This window comes from Drosophila mauritiana, chromosome 3R (genome assembly GCF_004382145.1).
Source record: "Drosophila mauritiana strain mau12 chromosome 3R, ASM438214v1, whole genome shotgun sequence".
NCBI lineage: Eukaryota > Metazoa > Arthropoda > Insecta > Diptera > Drosophilidae > Drosophila > Drosophila mauritiana.
This window is the reverse complement of record NC_046670.1, coordinates 15,001,606-15,017,966: the sequence shown is the minus strand read 5'-3', so window position 1 is coordinate 15,017,966 and position 16,361 is coordinate 15,001,606. Positions and strand designations below refer to the sequence as shown.

Here is a 16,361-nt window from a genome sequence, read left to right as displayed (position 1 = left end):
GTTGGGCAATATTTACCCTTATATTTTATTAGGTACCTGAGAATATATACATTTCTTTAAGATTTAATTTACTGGAATAATTGTATTGGTTTCGCGGCAGCATGTTTAGTCATTTCTTGAATTGATTTCAGTTTGACTTGTCTAGCTGCATATTTTCATTCAATTTCCTTTGGCTTACAATATTCTTTGTCCAAAAAGGAGAACATTTTTGGCAATTTAATTAAAACACTCAGATATTTCTGGTTTCGACTCCTTGGCAATCATTGCAACCACCTGACCAGAATTCTATCCGCAATTGGCCAGTTTGAAGCAGAGAGCACTGCAATTACCTACATCCCTTGGCCAAGCCACAAGCTAAGTAAATATCTGAAAACAAAGGTAACTATTTTTGTAGCTCAGTTTCAACCACAGCAAGTATAACCCTTTCTCCCATGCTGTCCAAAGTTATCGCCCCATAAATGTAAATGTATTTGTTTGCCATTTTTGCAAATATATCCTTGGCTGGACATGAGAAGTAATTAAAGAAAATATTCGTTGCTTTTCTTTCATTGGCTTTGCGACTTAAAGTGGGCGGAAAAGCAGATCATGAACATTTGCCACCGAAATAAATTTCCATTGAATTTGCTGAAAAGGGTTCAAGGATATGGACTTCCTTCCTGGCCAGGGCAATAAAACATAACAAGTTGTCACAAGTGTGACACTGATTGAAATTATAAACTGTCACCAGCAGGGATATCCCTCGGATGCGTAGATACACGCACACACACGTGCGAGTGGGTGTCGTACCATGTATATTATTTGAGATTTTTGCATACAAATTATGCCAAAAGTCTGTCCCCTGGCAACTCCAGCAAATGTATTCCAAATATTTGCCCGGTGAAAGTGTTGCAGATACAAGGACTAGAGGGGCTGTGCCAAAGGACGAAGGTTTCAGGGGGAAAATTTTCGGTGGCTGGATAAAGTTTTGGCCTGCTGCTGTGCGATAGAAAAAATATTGTTGCGCATTAAGTCTGGCTTGCTGGGCTAGTTGGCAGTTTTAGTCCTCGGCTCCAGTGGCAGATGCACTGCATCCCCAACAGCCTGCATATTAACCTACCCAACTTCCATCATCATTCTGGCTGCATAAACTTTTAATTTGTGCGTAGCTAGCGAAAGTATATGAAAAATGGCACGAAAACAAAAGTTGCCCATAAAAAGAAGACGCATGGATGCAGGTCCATGGACACCATGGACACACCATACAGGCAGGAGTCCGTAATTGAGGCAAACTGTGAAATACGAGTACATAAAGTCTCGGCAAAAGCAGGCCAAACAAATTAAAAAGGCGCAAGCAGCGGGCCAACATTGGGGTAGATCGGGATACAGGGATTGAAAGATAATTAAGTGAGTGCGCAAAAAGATGAAGACCGCAACCGAGGTAGTCAAAGTATCTGATGTCCTTAAAAAATTGTGGAAAATTATTGACTTAAATATTAAATGCAGTAAGGTACAATGTATTTATTACAATTTAATTATTCTGGGGGCAATATTAGTTAGGCTTATTTTGTAAATATAGAAGTTGGTAAAAACTCCCTGCATTAAGGCTGGAAAATTAGCTCAGCTAATTCAATTCAACATTACTTCATAGAATTTCCCTCGTTTATCAGGTATTGATTAGGCGAATAAATAATGCAGGAACAAGCCAAATTGTTCTACATTGAACAGCAAACAAATCATGCTACCAATAGTAGCCCCACGATGGCCAAAACTGAGTAGACGGTGGGGATAAGAACGAGTTAAGTAAATTTCAATTAGTGAGTACCTCTCGCCATAAAAAGGGCTAAATAAGAAGTTCACCCAAAAAAACAACTCTTTCACAGTCCTGAAAAGTTGGCTTCGGCTTAAAGTTGACAATTAAAAACTTTTCGGAGCTTTTCGTGTTTTGTTGTAGGTTCTTTTCGTTGTTGTTGTTTTGCCTTTGCTATCGGTTGTTGTTGCTTTTTCTTGTCTAAATTATTTTTTTTTATTGCCCTTACATACGGTAGTATAATTTTTTCACAAAAAATGGTCATGTAGCTTGCAAATTTAATCCTAACTCAATTAAGTTCCAGATTTAAAATAAATCCAGAAGTTCTTGTACTATACAATTTTTAATACTTATTTTAATATTATATATATTTAATATTTTCCTAACTTGAACAATATTCAAACCTATAGTTTCTATATGATCAATTAACTCCGTTTGAATATGATGACTGAAAAGTGTAGTGCTTGGTCAAATGAAGAATGCCTCAACAAGTTGTTGCTGGTTTTTTATCTCTTATTTTTTTGTGCAAAGAGTGGTGAGTGGGGGTTTTTGGGAAGGGGCAGAGGGGCAGAGGGGCAGAGGGGTAATGGTAAGGGACAGATTCTCCGATCAAATTAAAGTTACTTTTCACATACGACAAAAGCCAGTTTGCGACTCCGCTGGACGTCGGCAGCGAAAGCCGCGACATGTGGGCGGTAAAACACACACACAGATACACACGCACACCACTGCACTACTCACCTCGGTCAAAACGCTGCGACTGCGCTGCTTTCGATTCTGCTGCGGCGGTTCAAAACTGGTTTTCGTATGCTATAGCTATATGCTATATGCCATTTGCTATATGTACATATACAGTATTTCTGGCTTAGCTTCTCTTCTCGTCCCGTCGATATGTGCGTGTATATGTACTGCTTTGGTATTTCACCTCTTCTTCTTTTTATATTTCCAATATATATGCGTTTTTTATGGCGTTGCGAAACACTCGAGTAGGCTTGTGCAGTTGTTGTTGTTGTTGTTGTTGGTGTTGGGGGCCTGTGGGTTCTGTTGGCCCATATGAGACAAGCATTCAATTAAGCCCCACAATTGGCCAGCAAACAAAAGAAATCACACAAGTAAACACAATTCCTCACTGTTTCACCCATACGAGCACAGCTAACCTGTGCGCTTCACTTGTCGCGCGCGCGCTTTTCCTCAGCTTTTCCTCGACCGCGTGGGCGCAGATGTGGGCGTTGGGTTGGTCGGAGCGGCAGCGACGGCGGGACGTTGGACGGGACAGAACGGATCGCCAAGCGGCTGGCTAGTGGTTTCAAAGTACGTGGCTAGTAGCGAGATTCACCAGAACGATGTACCCAGACGACAAACGCGCGACGACACATCCGCACAGCACAAAGTTTATAAACAAACTGAAAACTGTAGCCGAGCAGCGACGCCGAGCGCCAATGCCAGCAGCGACGCGGCAGAGGGACGGCAGAGGGGCAGCCCCACAATGGCAGCCGGCTCCAAACGCGTTCGATGGTAGGTAGCAGCTCCAACATGTTCGAAGGACAACGAAGAGTGGGGATGTTGGGGCTGAGCTGCAGTGGGAACTAATTGATATTACAAAACTTTTGTAATTGAACCTTTAATCAGGCCTAACTTTAAAGTAACTAGCGTTTAATACGACAATTTAAAGCGGTCTAAAAGCAAAAAATCCAAAATTAACTAAAATGCCTATACCTTTGCTAGTGACAGTGACCTTAAGTCACAAAAAAGCTAACAAGATATGCCTACTCAGTTGTCAGATTTGTGTCAGCTAATGAATAATCATAAATAATGTATATAACTTTAAAATTACTTGAAAATATCCCTATTCATATCACCTATTCATGGAACTTCTGAATCCACCCACGCTTTGATTTTTGTTCTGCCAACCTGTTTGAGTTCGATGTGTTGCATTCGCAGTGGGCTCCAAAACTCCCCAGACGGCAGAAGAGTATAAATAACAGGTAACGAGAATTTAAGAGCCACCGCGATTGAACCCATTTGATTTTGCAACAAAAAACTACTAATTTTAGTAACGAATGCTACCCCTGCACTTTTCATTTAAGCCAGGCTTTCATGTCATTTACATTTCATTTTCATTTTTCTTTGTCGTTGATTGTTTGTTGATGTCATGGAGCGGTTTTTCTAGATATATATGTATATGTACATGTATATGTATTGTTTTTTGCTGCTGCTGACTCTGCTTCTGTCACCGATGATGTTGTTTTTGTTGTTGTCGCTGCCGCCGCTGTCGTCGTTGCTAAGTCAATTTTAAGGTTTATTTGAATTTCATTTTTCCTAGTTTTTCTTTAGCGTTTTTTCGCTTCTTTACTTTGTCAGCGGACGTTGCTGTTGATATTTTTAGTGTTTTATGTAAATTCTCCAAGGCGCTATTGAGCCAGGTTTGTGCCCACTCCCAAATACATACATACATACAGACAAACATACATATATGCATAGTTGGTAATGAGGTTGGCTTTATGCCCGGCCATACTTATTTTTTGCTCCTGCATCACTTTCCCTTCAAGCCTGTTGCTTGTGTGTGTTTGCTGCGAACTAATAACGAATTAATTTTGATTTGAATTATTCATGCTCGGCTCAACACACTCACAAATGGGAGTTTGGCAACACACACACACAGACACACAGATGCACACTGACAAATAAATTAGCATTTCGAAAAGGGGATAAGCCGATTTAACACGAAATATGCAATTACCGCACTGGAAAATCATTTTGGATATCAAAATCAAATTCAAATCGAATTCCCAATTTTAACTGCCGTGATAAATACACACCTACTGCTTGAAATATAACTTCTTCTTAACAACACTAATTGCATTATAAATACTGAAATATATTTCAAACTTAACGTTCCCCATTGCTGTCAACCTGTTTTGCCGGCAGTTAGCAGATATACTCCGGAATCTTCTGGTGATCGGATATCCGACTTAATTCGGATTTAACTAAGTCTCCTTTCCTTTCTTGCTATCTGCCTTTAGCAGGCAATCAGCAAAGACAACAGGCAGGTGAAAGGGGCAAGGTGAATGGAGAAAGTCTGAGACCCCCATTTCTCTGCTTTCAAACAGCCATCCTTTCGGTACCGTTAATGATGATGCCACACACGTGTTCCTGCCGCTCTGTGCGTATGTGTGTGTGTGAGGAAGATGCAGCTGAGCTCCAGTAGGATGCACTCATGCAGCTTGATTGGCCTCCTCGTTTAACCAGCCAAGCTCCACCTTTCACCACCCCCAACCGCCCAGCCACCCTGCATTCCGCCCACTGAATGACAGTCAAAGCCGAAGAAGGAAAACAGGTGGTGCGGGGTATAAGCTGGGTGAGACGGAGAAAATAACTTCCTGTGCTTTATGTTTTACTACTTTTTTTGCTTTGCTAAATAAATGGGTTAGTATTACCAAGGACACCTGATATACGGGAAAAATGCGACAGGAGGAGGCTCATGCCAAATTGAAAAAGTAGGCATAGCAACTGAATAAATTGCTAGTGGAAATAAGGATGATGAAGTGGGGGTTATGGTAAATAAAAAAAAAATGGTAAATAAAAATACAATAAGGGTACCTTACGCAGGGTTGACTACGTCATAGAAGAGTAATTAAAACAACAACGCTCGGCTGAAGATATGAAAATGTGAACAGAATAGCGAACATATCAGGTAAAAGGTACTAACTTTCCATGAAACGATAAATGGCTTAACTGCTGTCAAACTTTTTAGACAATCCGAATATGAAATGACTTGACTCGCGCTGGTTCCATTCAAATTGGCTGTCGTTATCCATGGACACTGACCACTGCCCCCATTATAAACCCCCTTTGTGGGCTAATTAGTTGGGCCGCAGAACGGAGCCAAGTCGGGAATTATTATAGCGCCGGCTAACTGATAAAGCCCTGCCTGTGCCCACAAAATGCCATCATCATCATCGATGGCGCCGCAACTGTCAGTGCAGTTTGGGCCATGATTTATGTGTGGATTTGGCCAAGGGGGGAAATCAGGGGGATCAAAATAAACATTTCGGCCCGAACTGAACTGAACTGAACCGAAAACCAGACAAAGCCAAACAAAACTATTGCTAATGAGGTCCGCAATGCGCGAGGCAAATAAATTCCGGGGGGCAGCTGACCTCTAACCTTCGAACTCGCACTCACGCATTCACCCCTTTTGGCCACCAAAAAAAAGGGCTGCTCCGCTAATGACCAAAAGCGGATTTCGCATTGCAGGCAATTATTATTTCTTGTTCTTCCTTTGCGTTTATTTTTTTAAAACATAAATTTAACTAAGCCGCTCAAGTGGTGACCCCACAAAAACACCCTCACTTGCCATTTACTCGGAGAAAGTAACCTCCGAAAGTAAATAAAACCCGGTGAAGCGTTTCAGTTTTGTACATTGCTTGATTCACGGCTAATGCGAGGATATCAAATTTAATTTTGCGTAATTAATGTTTCCCAAACTTCCATTCGCAGCCATTTCCAACCTTGATAGAGGTCCGAATCATGACCAAAAGAAAATTCATTAATATGATTTAGGCCCACAGGATAAACAACAACAACATGGGCTTAAAGGCATAAAACCTTTCAAAACAAACCAAAAAACAACAACGAAAAAAGCGAACATTTGAGTACCTGTTCTTTGTAAATCAAAGGGGGTATACTAAGTTCGTGGATTGTCAAGATAATATTATTTATTTATTATATTTATTATTTATAGTTTATTTATTATGTGTGATTTTTTATATCTACTATATGAGCTAAAAACCTACATATTGAAATCTTGCAGTAATTGTCAGCCTGTTTTGCAAAGGGTATCTTATAGTCGAGGCAGCCGACTGTACCGCTTTCCCTTGTTATGTATTTGTATTTTGGGTCCCTCATCGTGCATGACTGAGCCAAGAAATGAAACCCTTTTGGCCAACGTCTGGTCAAAAAAAGCAACTGAGGGAAAAATAACAGAGCGCAAAAAGAACTTGGTGATAAAAGTGCTAATTTTGGTCACCTATATGGCGATGGATTTTAAAAATTTAACACTTCTGCTCTGATAACAAAATAAAATTTGATTGGTCAATAAAGGTATTACAAAAAAATACAATTTTCCCAAACATTAGGTCGTTTAATCTAACACTTTTTTTCGGTTATTCAGTAAATAATTTTATTGTTATGTCATGTGCTAAAATGTTTTGCGTGAAATAATAAATATTTTGCGTAATTAAAACGTTTGTAACAAACCGTATTGCTTTCACACTGTCCAAATATTGAAAATGTAACATTTCCAGTATTGAATTCGCGCCAATTAATTATTTTTGTGGCTGCACACATGTTTGCGCAACAGGAAGTTGATTGCTAACAAAACGGAAGCCCCAGCAGCCGCCATGCACCACCCACCCGCCCTGCTCCTCCAGAAGTTAGGGCAAAGGGTTCGCAATCAGCACGTGGTATGCATCCTGCGCAGGTTCTCGTGGGTCTGCGGATCGCTTGTTGTTTTGGTGTTTGGCTATCTATCCGCTCCACCACGAATATTGCCTGCTGCGAGACCGGACTGTCAGAGGCGCTTTTCTCATTTTCCCGACTGAACTGGCTGTGTGTCTGCCTTGTTTATTTGTATTGGCTGCGGCGATGGATTTATGAGCGAAGCCATTGAACTTGCAACCCGCCAACGTTCACTCTGCCTTTGCTGGCTTCCCGGTCCTTACTATCAACTCATACCTACTCAGATGTGTGTGTGATTATGTGTGTCTGGCACACACATATGCCAAAGGCACGCACATAGCCTAAGCCACTCGTTTGGAGCCAGAACAGCCACACAAACACACACACCCCCACACACTTGGTGGAATCCCCATCCTACGGCACACCCCTTTTGGCAATTTGACCCGTCAGGCTGCCCAATTTTGACATTTGCGTTTTGACGCACACGGCGTATACGTAATTTGTGGCTCTTACTCTGACTCTTTAAGACCTGTTTCAGCTCACGCCGCTGACCACGTGACCAGAAAATTGTTATGGCTCCTATTACTTGGCAAAAGTTTTCAATTCTAAAAATAGAAGCGGAGAAAAAAAATACATCACGTTTCACAACTAATAAAGCGTCACAAAATGGTAGCAAGCATAACTTAAAGCACTGATTTCATTTAACTATAAATCATATTATCATAAATTGATATAAGTGTATTATGGCCTATATAAACAGACAAGACGTTATATAAATAAAAGTATGCTTCAAGTTATTTAAACAAGCTTTGGCTATTACGATCATATTGCAGAACCTCTCAACTGTCATTCGATTATGAAACGCACTTTATGTACCACACACACACACACTATGGATGCGTGCTATTTCTCATATATCATGGCTTGACCTCTGCTTCTTTAGCCAGTGGTATAAATTGTTTGTCCTGTTCGAGCACTGTTTGCTGTTTCTTTTGTGTTTATTTTTATGACCCAAATGTTGGCACGTATAAGCGGAGGGGTCCGAGCAAGCTGCCTTATAATACTATAACCAATATAAATGTCATTTATGTTTTGGACACTTTTTGGTAGCGCCAGTCCTGGCCCAGCGGGTTCCACAGGAGTTGGAGCAGCATGAAGGGTCCTCGAGCGGAGAAAAAATACAGTGAAGAGTGAAATTCTGTTGTGGTCAGCGATACGAAAACCACAGCGAATCGAGGATTCGGATAGGGATGTTGACGGTGAATTAGAATCAACAAGCACTTGAAGCTCACAAACATAGAAACAGGATATATGCAGGATGCACAGAGTGCTGGCTCCATTCGTGGGTATCCGTATCTCCGAGTCCAAGAGTATTTGTATTCCTATCTGCACGTGAATCCAAATGCTGTTGTGACGTGTGATAACCATCACATTCCGCACACATGAAAGAATGATAGCACCACTTAGTGGCACTTTAGGATATGCAAAAGCTGTAAGGACTTCCGCTTACGTTTCGCTCAGGATGCTCAAAAATAAAGTTGGAGTAAGCCTGAACTTCTCCTGGATCTGGTTATTCTCCACCTAACTTTTGGTCTGGAAAAGTGTTTGGATTTGCGTTCTGTGCTGCATTTTGTGGCAAGGATGTACTTTGTGTAAAGGTAAGCTATTACTTTAGAATAAGCTTGCTGCAGAGTTATAAACTTAATTGACATTTCGATTTAAAATACAAGCCAGAAAATCAATTTACCAGGAGAATATCCATTTGCCGTTTAGCGAATGTAAACATCGAGTGAAATCGCCAATCTACGTGCCTATCTGCAAACTATTCAGACACAATATTAATGGACAAGGAAATCCTGGCTCATCCATCTCGGCATTCTCATTTCCAGCTGAGGCGAAGACAGTCTTCCATTTACTCCATGTGAACCGAATGACACGCGGCGCGAGTGGGCCAACCCATAACCCATCTCCTCCGAAAAAAGCTCCTTCCAACTTCCGGTCTCCCGCTGCTGATGGTTCCCCCACCAAAGTTGGCAATAAAAGCGGAAGGCGTCGCTTTCCAAATGGCGTCATGCTGCTTTGAGCTTTGTTTTCCGCCCCCTCTGCTTTTATACTTATACAAATATATATATATATATATTTTTATTTATGCTCTTTGCGCATCGGTCTTATTATTGCATTAAGTGGAGAGGAATGTGTGGCGGGGGGTCCTTGTTATTTTTGTTATTTGTTGTCCTCCGTGCTATTTTGCATTATCTTTATATGAATTGGGGATCCCCCGAACCCCGCACATTTCCCCGATATTATTGTTTTTATTATTATGCATGTCGCGTGTGTTGCCGCAAAGATGGAAAACAATATTTATTTATTTTAACCCTTTTCGCTTGCTTGTGACACGGCTACCCCTAATAGACCATAAATATGACAAGTCTTAAATTTTCCGTCCTTCCTGCTACATTTTCACAACCTTCGTCAGGAAGTAGAGTTTATTCTCAGGTCACGATTGTGACCCCTTCCTCGTTTTGGCAACCCAATTCAAATTGCAACTATTAATGCATAAATTTCATTACCCAATTCAATTCGCTCACGTTTAACTTTATTTTCAGCTTGTTTTGTTTGCTGTCAACTTTCTGATGGTGCATTTGCTGGGTTTATCTAGCTTTGGTTTGTTTCTATTTGATTTATTTTTAGTGTCAACTAAACATGAAACATGCAAAATATGGCACTTTTAATGGCCCCACACTCAGCTTTCTCCAACCATCGCAGCATTCAAAATATATGGGGGGATGTGAAAAAAGAGCACTTTATGCTGTCACCGAAGTGATTTAAAATAATGCGATTGAATGGGCTTAAAATCAGAGTCGAAATAGGTGTTGACAGGACACACACACCTTAAATACTATTTATTGGGCTTAACTATTTAAAATGACTACTTAGACATGTTCAATCAAATAGTGGAATATATCATTGAAAGTCACTCGAAATTCGTGTGGTCTAAAGCACTATTTTTTGCAGCTATCAAAAGCAGTTGATTTTTAAAAGGCTTAATGCAATAAAACCTGTATTGTGATCCTGTTAAAAAAAATTCCCCAAAAAAGGCACTAAATAAATAACATTATTTACAGACTTATTTTGCATTGGATTGTATTAAAATTACATTTTGCTTGCACGTTTTCAATTTTATGTCAATCATATTTTATAAGCCCATATAAACAACAACGGTTTGACACAGAATTGACCAAAACAATCGAAGAAAAGTTGGCAATTACCTCAACTTTCTCGTTCTCCTGACCCTTCCTGCTCCACCCCATTTCCTTCCCCAAACTGGCAATTTGCATGGCCAGCAGAGTTTTAGTGTCCAGTCAGCGCGTCTGGCCAAAGCGGATCGCATTTGATTTGCGCGTATATGTACAAATATATATGTATAAATATATATCAATCCGCAGCACTATCCATATCCATATGTCCGATTCGATGCCCACCGGCATCGCCGTCACACTGATCGTGTGCCTGCCCATCGCAGGTAGCCGATGCGATGCGATCCGCTCCGATCCGATCGGATCGGCGATTTGGTCGCCGGCTCTCGATGCTCGATGGGTTAAAAGGCCCGCTCCGGCCGGCGGGTCGAGTCAGTCTGCCCCTGGCCTGGCCCTTTGTCGGGACGCGTTTTCCAGAGCGTTTCACAGCCGAGAGCAGGTGCAGGTGGTTACCCCCCGCTGCCACCGTGACGTACACCGATGACCGAGAAGAGAGAGCGGCCGGGCCCGCTGCGCTGGCTGAGACACCTGCTCGACCAGCTCCTGGTGCGAATCCTTAGCCTGAGCCTCTTCCGTTCGAGCTGCGATCCGCCGCCCTTGCAACGTTTTCCCGCAACGGAACTACCGTCTGCCGTCGCCGCCGCCAAATACGTGCCCATTCCGAGGGTGAAGGGACTTCCGGTAGTCGGGACACTTGTGGATCTTATAGCCGCCGGCGGAGCCACGCAGTAAATCCGTATAGTTGAACCTCGAAAAGTCGGAGAGACAGCACTCGTGTTGAAAATGCATAATAAATACTATAAAATTGGCTTATGCCGGACTAGTTCAATGTTAAACAATTCAACCTTAATTGGCAACCTTTTGAAAAAAGTGATTATCTGTAGGTTTTTCTTTTAAGAAAGTGCTTAACCCTACTAAAATTTCCAAAAAGTGCAAAACGTAATAGAGTTGTTTATATCTAAAATGGTTCACAAATCGAAGAAATCGAAATAATACTTACAAAATATCAAAGCTTTAAATAAAAAAAATATGTTGAAATATACAAGGACGAAAGTAAAATAAACTAAAAACTAATCACAATCTCTGCGACTTAAGAGAGTTCAACTGCATATGTACTAATATATTTTCGCCGAAAGGACCCCTAGTATAACTCGTATATCCTTAATCTGTCTAGCCTTCATAAGTACATCGATGCGAGGCACAAGCAGTATGGTCCCATTTTCCGGGAGCGCTTGGGCGGTACCCAGGATGCAGTGTTCGTGTCGTCAGCGAATCTCATGCGCGGAGTCTTCCAGCACGAGGGTCAGTATCCGCAGCATCCGCTGCCGGATGCCTGGACGCTGTATAACCAGCAACATGCCTGCCAACGGGGACTGTTCTTCATGTAAGTGGAGTGGACCAAATGAGTCCGTTGAATTGCAAATGTGGAGCCGACGAAACCGATCTCTTGTCTCTTCTTCGATGGGAATAGGGAGGGCGCCGAGTGGCTGCACAACCGACGCATACTTAATCGACTGCTGCTCAACGGAAATTTGAATTGGATGGACGTGCATATTGAGAGCTGTACCAGACGAATGGTGGATCAGTGGAAAAGACGCACTGCGGAGGCGGCGGCGATTCCGCTAGCGGAGGGTGGTGAAATCCGAAGCTACGAACTGCCCCTGTTGGAACAACAGCTCTACCGTTGGTCGATAGAAGGTACAAGCCGTCATGCATTAAGCGCTGATCCCCATACAAAATGATTTCATCCCAACTCTGCCCACTTGTAGTGCTGTGCTGCATCATGTTTGGCACCAGCGTGCTCACCTGCCCCAAGATCCAGTCCTCGCTGGACTACTTTACGCAGATTGTGCACAAGGTGTTTGAGCATAGCTCGCGACTGATGACATTCCCGCCTCGCTTGGCCCAGATTTTGCGCCTGCCCATCTGGCGGGATTTCGAGGCCAATGTGGATGAGGTGCTGCGTGAGGGAGCTGCCATAATCGATCACTGCATCAGAGTGCAGGAGGACCAAAGGAGATCGCACGATGAGGCGCTCTACCATCGCCTCCAGGCGGCGGATGTGCCAGGCGATATGATCAAGCGGATATTTGTAGACTTGGTCATTGCAGCAGGTGACACGGTGAGCGATCCAATTGAATTGTAAAGCCCATTACTTATTGTAGCTACACCTCATACAGACCGCATTTAGCAGTCAGTGGGCTTTGTTTGCCCTTTCAAAGGAGCCGATGCTCCAGAAACGACTGGCCAAGGAGCGAGCTACCAATGATTCTCGGCTGATGCACGGCCTGATCAAGGAGTCCCTGCGTCTGTACCCCGTAGCTCCCTTCATTGGCCGATATCTGCCGCAGGACGCGCAACTTGGCGGTCACTTTATCGAAAAGGATGTGAGTGAAAGAAATTTCTTTGAGAGCCTCATAGCTCATGCACTCCTCTTTCAGACCATGGTGCTGCTCTCCTTATACACGGCAGGTCGCGATCCATCACACTTTGAGCAGCCGGAACGTGTGCTCCCGGAGCGCTGGTGCATTGGAGAGTCGGAGCAGGTGCATAAGTCACACGGCAGTCTGCCTTTTGCCATCGGCCAGCGGTCTTGCATTGGTCGCCGTGTGGCACTCAAGCAGCTCCACTCCCTGCTGGGCCGATGTGCCGCCCAGTTTGAGATGAGCTGCCTCAACGAGAAACCCGTTGACAGCGTGCTCCGCATGGTCACCGTGCCCGATCAGACTTTGCGTTTAGCCCTTCGGCCGCGAACCGAGTGATACAGTCATACACGCATAAACATAATCATAGAACTAACACTAATCGTAATTGTAATCGTAGTATCTTTAGTTTTATAAAAATATATAAATGTCACATATTTAGTAATCTATCTAGTTAAACATTTCAAACTAGGAAAACAATGCCTGCAGCATGATATAGACTATTAGCACAGTCGCCAGAATAAATATTCCCAGGAGTGGGGAACCCCACACCAGTTGTCCAAGGATCATCGAGCAACCGATCGTTGTGAGAGCGGATATAGAGCCCAATGGTCGTAGGCAAACTCGCGGAGGAACCAGATTTTCACATATTTCAACGTGGCCGGAGCTTTTGTCAAACCACTGTTCCGTCATCGGAGCGTACAACAGTTGCCGGGACACTTTTCCGAAGTAATCGTCGCGGACGTAGAATCCTTGTAGTTGACTACCATACTGGATAAAATATGTTATTACCAACAGGGAAAAACAAAGAGGCCATTTTAAAGAAACTTACCTTTTTGTTAATCTTTTCCGAAACGAAGTGCAGCATTCTTACCAATGCTCTAACTTCATTGGTCTGGATGGGCAGCGTGGCGGGATCAACAGCGGCATGCAGGCTAGAAGCATTGAGCGACATTTGGTGCGGGTTCAGCTTTGAGGTGTCCAAAGTGTCGCTGGCGTCGAAAAAGCTGAAATTTTGCACAGCAGGCGCAGAAGGCATAGATGGTTCCTCTGGCAGAGTTTCATGCATAGATAGATTCGCTTGATCAACCTGTTTAGATATTCAAATATTTAAATTTTATGTTAACCGAAAACGAACAGTAAACTCACATTAAACGTTCGACAGAATGCGTCGATGCATTGACGCAAAACCTCCGGAATGCGACTGAACTCGCGCACGGTCACTTCTTCCTGGGTGCACTCGCCAAAGATCTTCTTATAAAAGTTCTTAAGAAATCCTTCAGAGCGCTGTCTCTCCGCAATTTCGTTTCGAAGCTTGGCGATGTCTCTGAGCACCGAGTTTCGGGCCATACTGATCACCAACAAGAAGGTTTCCATTTGCGTTTGCATGGTATAACTAAACAGTTTGACGGAGCTTGTGTTCACCGATTGATTCCACTGAGTGCCTGGAGAGACGGATTTGCTAAACGAAACAGGATTATTTTAAAATGAGAAGTTATTTAACTAAATAGTCTCAACCCACTTCATTATGTTGACTTGGCGCTGTGGCGAGTCAAAGCCAAAAGCATTGCCTGCATGGATTTGCTCAAAACGCTGTAGTTTATCTACTAAATCATGTTGAGAGAAGATTGTGGCCAGACGGTACAGCATAAATGCGTTCCGATACACAGTGTAGTCCAACCGCCCGAAGTGTGGCATTAGCTGCGTAAATACGTGAGTGTACATAATAATGTTGTCGATAATGAAGCCATCGAAGCAGGAAGAAATTGGCGGCCTGTAGGAAAGACTAGGTCTGAAAAGAAAACGTATTAGTGGTCTTCAGTGTTTCAATTTATAAGGTTAATCTTACGTTTTATTGTTCAGCGCCGCTATGGTGTATCTCCATGGCTGAATGTAACTGAGCCAAAGCTCCAGCACCACCATCAAGGAGCTGTCCAGAGGCCAACGATCGATCAAACCAACTATAAAGGCGTAGATCCTCACTTTAACCATACTCAACGATACCTTACGCAGCGCGCACAGCGAACTGTGGTCGAGCTGAGCGCCATTTGCAAAGAAGTGCACCTGCTTGACCAAGGTGCGTACGCCGCGCACAAAATCGCTGCTGGGCAAATGATGCTCCGACTCGATGTCGTAGCGCAGCCAGATGTCTACGAAAAAGTGGAGAACACTTTCTGATCGCCAGGCGTAGGCCCTGTGGGAGCTGGCATTTGGGCTGTTGGACTGTGGTGATATGTTCCCGCCAACGCTTGCACTGGGACTGCCACCACCGACCGACACGTTTCCGCCATTGCCATAGGAGCTGGGGATCTTAATGTAGCGCGGTTGTCTTTGGGGCTGTAATGCCTGGGCTGGCAATGGCTGTGGCGCTTTAATCCCGCTGCTAAAGTGCACCGGTTCTATGCGTGCATCTGGAACCAGCGGCAGGAAGTTGTTAAGGTACTCGGCCACCAGCTTCAAGTAGACCGTTTTGCTGCGCACATTGTGGATTTGCATGGCTATGGGATTGATAGAGTGCAGTGGCTGCAGGGCGTGTAGCACAAAGTGAATCACGTAGAAGTCGAAGGCGTTGAGCGAGAGCGTGGAAATCTGGTGCATCATCGTCTCCACATTGATGAGTTCCGCATAGAAACTAGGACTCTGACCATTCTGCAGTAGGCTAACGAATTTCGCCTGAAACGAAAGGAATTAGAGTGAGCCATAATACCCCTTTTTAATCCACTTACCGGCAGCAGATTGATGTCTAGTTCGAATTTGTACTGGTCGACCAGCAGGCGGTGGCAAACATGCATCCAGGGACCACAGACACCGAAGAACTGGTTCAGCGTTTGGAATTGCAGCGGATTGTTTTCAAGCGTCGTGGTCCGCAGGCCCCAGCCCAACGGATTGCCATCGATCCCGAATATGGAGTGCACAACGTGGGGGAAGATCTCATGCACTTGGCGCAGGGAGCACCGATCGAACAAGATTCTCAGCTCGTGCACGCGCTCGAAAAGCGGCAAACTGAGCACCGTCAACAGGCGGCTCTGGAATGGGATGAGATTAGAGCGCAATTTGTATTACCTCGATGCTCGCTACTCACGCTTAGGTTTTCTGGCGGCATGGTCTGCGACATGGTGAGTTCGTGTGTGTCAAAATTGTCTTATATTACAAATAAATATCACTTTAAAACTTAAAAACTTCTGCCGGCGTGCAGTAAACAAAAACCTTTCGCCGTGCTGCCGGACCAGTGAAAAATGGTATCAGTCCATAGGGCTGCCACATCGGCAAAGAATACGTGAAATTTTTATAACAATTACATTAAAATGTTGATGAAATTCACTAGCGGTCATTAAACAAATACTGAATAATTAACATAATTTTATTTCTTGCATTCCTAAATTTCGAAACGGATTGGTTATTCGTTTTGCAGTGGGTACGGGTTGAGGTGGGAAC

The 16,361-nt window shown here is 43.5% G+C and overlaps 3 protein-coding genes across 4 annotated transcripts in view; 1 reads left to right on the top strand and 2 right to left on the bottom strand.

Moving 5' to 3' along the window:
• The window catches only part of LOC117145941 (trophoblast glycoprotein), a 40,123-nt gene extending 36,922 nt beyond the window's left edge, over window positions 1-3,201 (bottom strand). The window contains exon 1 of the mRNA XM_033311819.1: window positions 2,528-3,201. The gene's annotated coding sequence lies outside the window, so the exon portion shown is untranslated. The remainder of the gene's footprint in view (window positions 1-2,527) is intronic.
• Window positions 3,202-10,868: 7,667 nt separating this feature from the next.
• Window positions 10,869-13,371, top strand: LOC117145940 (cytochrome P450 315a1, mitochondrial). 2 transcript variants are annotated; one of them, XM_033311818.1, is made up of 6 exons: window positions 10,869-11,231; window positions 11,678-11,887; window positions 11,975-12,201; window positions 12,273-12,625; window positions 12,684-12,890; window positions 12,945-13,371. In XM_033311818.1, exons 1-6 carry the CDS (start codon window positions 10,984-10,986, stop codon window positions 13,263-13,265), a joined length of 1,566 nt encoding a protein of 521 aa, XP_033167709.1. In that variant the 5' UTR covers window positions 10,869-10,983; the 3' UTR covers window positions 13,266-13,371. The 2 variants fall into 2 exon arrangements, with proteins under 2 accessions (XP_033167709.1, XP_033167708.1); XM_033311817.1 differs by having other exon boundaries at window positions 12,669-12,890.
• LOC117145938 (sphingomyelin phosphodiesterase 4) lies at window positions 13,315-16,181 on the bottom strand. Its single transcript, XM_033311816.1, has 7 exons — window positions 16,009-16,181; window positions 15,653-15,952; window positions 14,776-15,599; window positions 14,449-14,718; window positions 14,076-14,388; window positions 13,759-14,016; window positions 13,315-13,697 (listed from the first exon to the last, which is right to left on the bottom strand). Exons 1-7 carry the CDS (start codon window positions 16,039-16,041, stop codon window positions 13,395-13,397), a joined length of 2,301 nt encoding a protein of 766 aa, XP_033167707.1. The 5' UTR covers window positions 16,042-16,181; the 3' UTR covers window positions 13,315-13,394.
• Between the last annotated feature and the right edge of the window lie 180 nt (window positions 16,182-16,361).

Bases quoted from the DNA above. Each gene is read 5' to 3' on its own strand.
- LOC117145938 (XM_033311816.1), bottom strand. From the start codon at position 16,041: ATGTCGCAGACCATGCCGCCAGAAAACCTAAGC. The intron at 15,953-16,008 runs GTGAGTAGCGAG...ATCCCATTCCAG, and splicing joins TGCCGCCAGAAAACCTAAGC to AGCCGCCTGTTGACGGTGCT. The intron at 13,698-13,758 runs GTAAGTTTCTTT...TATTTTATCCAG, and splicing joins CGGAAAAGATTAACAAAAAG to TATGGTAGTCAACTACAAGG.
- LOC117145940 (XM_033311817.1), top strand. From the start codon at position 10,984: ATGACCGAGAAGAGAGAGCGGCCGGGCCCGCTGCGCTGGCTGAGACAC. The intron at 11,232-11,677 runs GTAAATCCGTAT...TAATCTGTCTAG, and splicing joins GCCGCCGGCGGAGCCACGCA to CCTTCATAAGTACATCGATG. The intron at 12,202-12,272 runs GTACAAGCCGTC...GCCCACTTGTAG, and splicing joins CTACCGTTGGTCGATAGAAG to TGCTGTGCTGCATCATGTTT.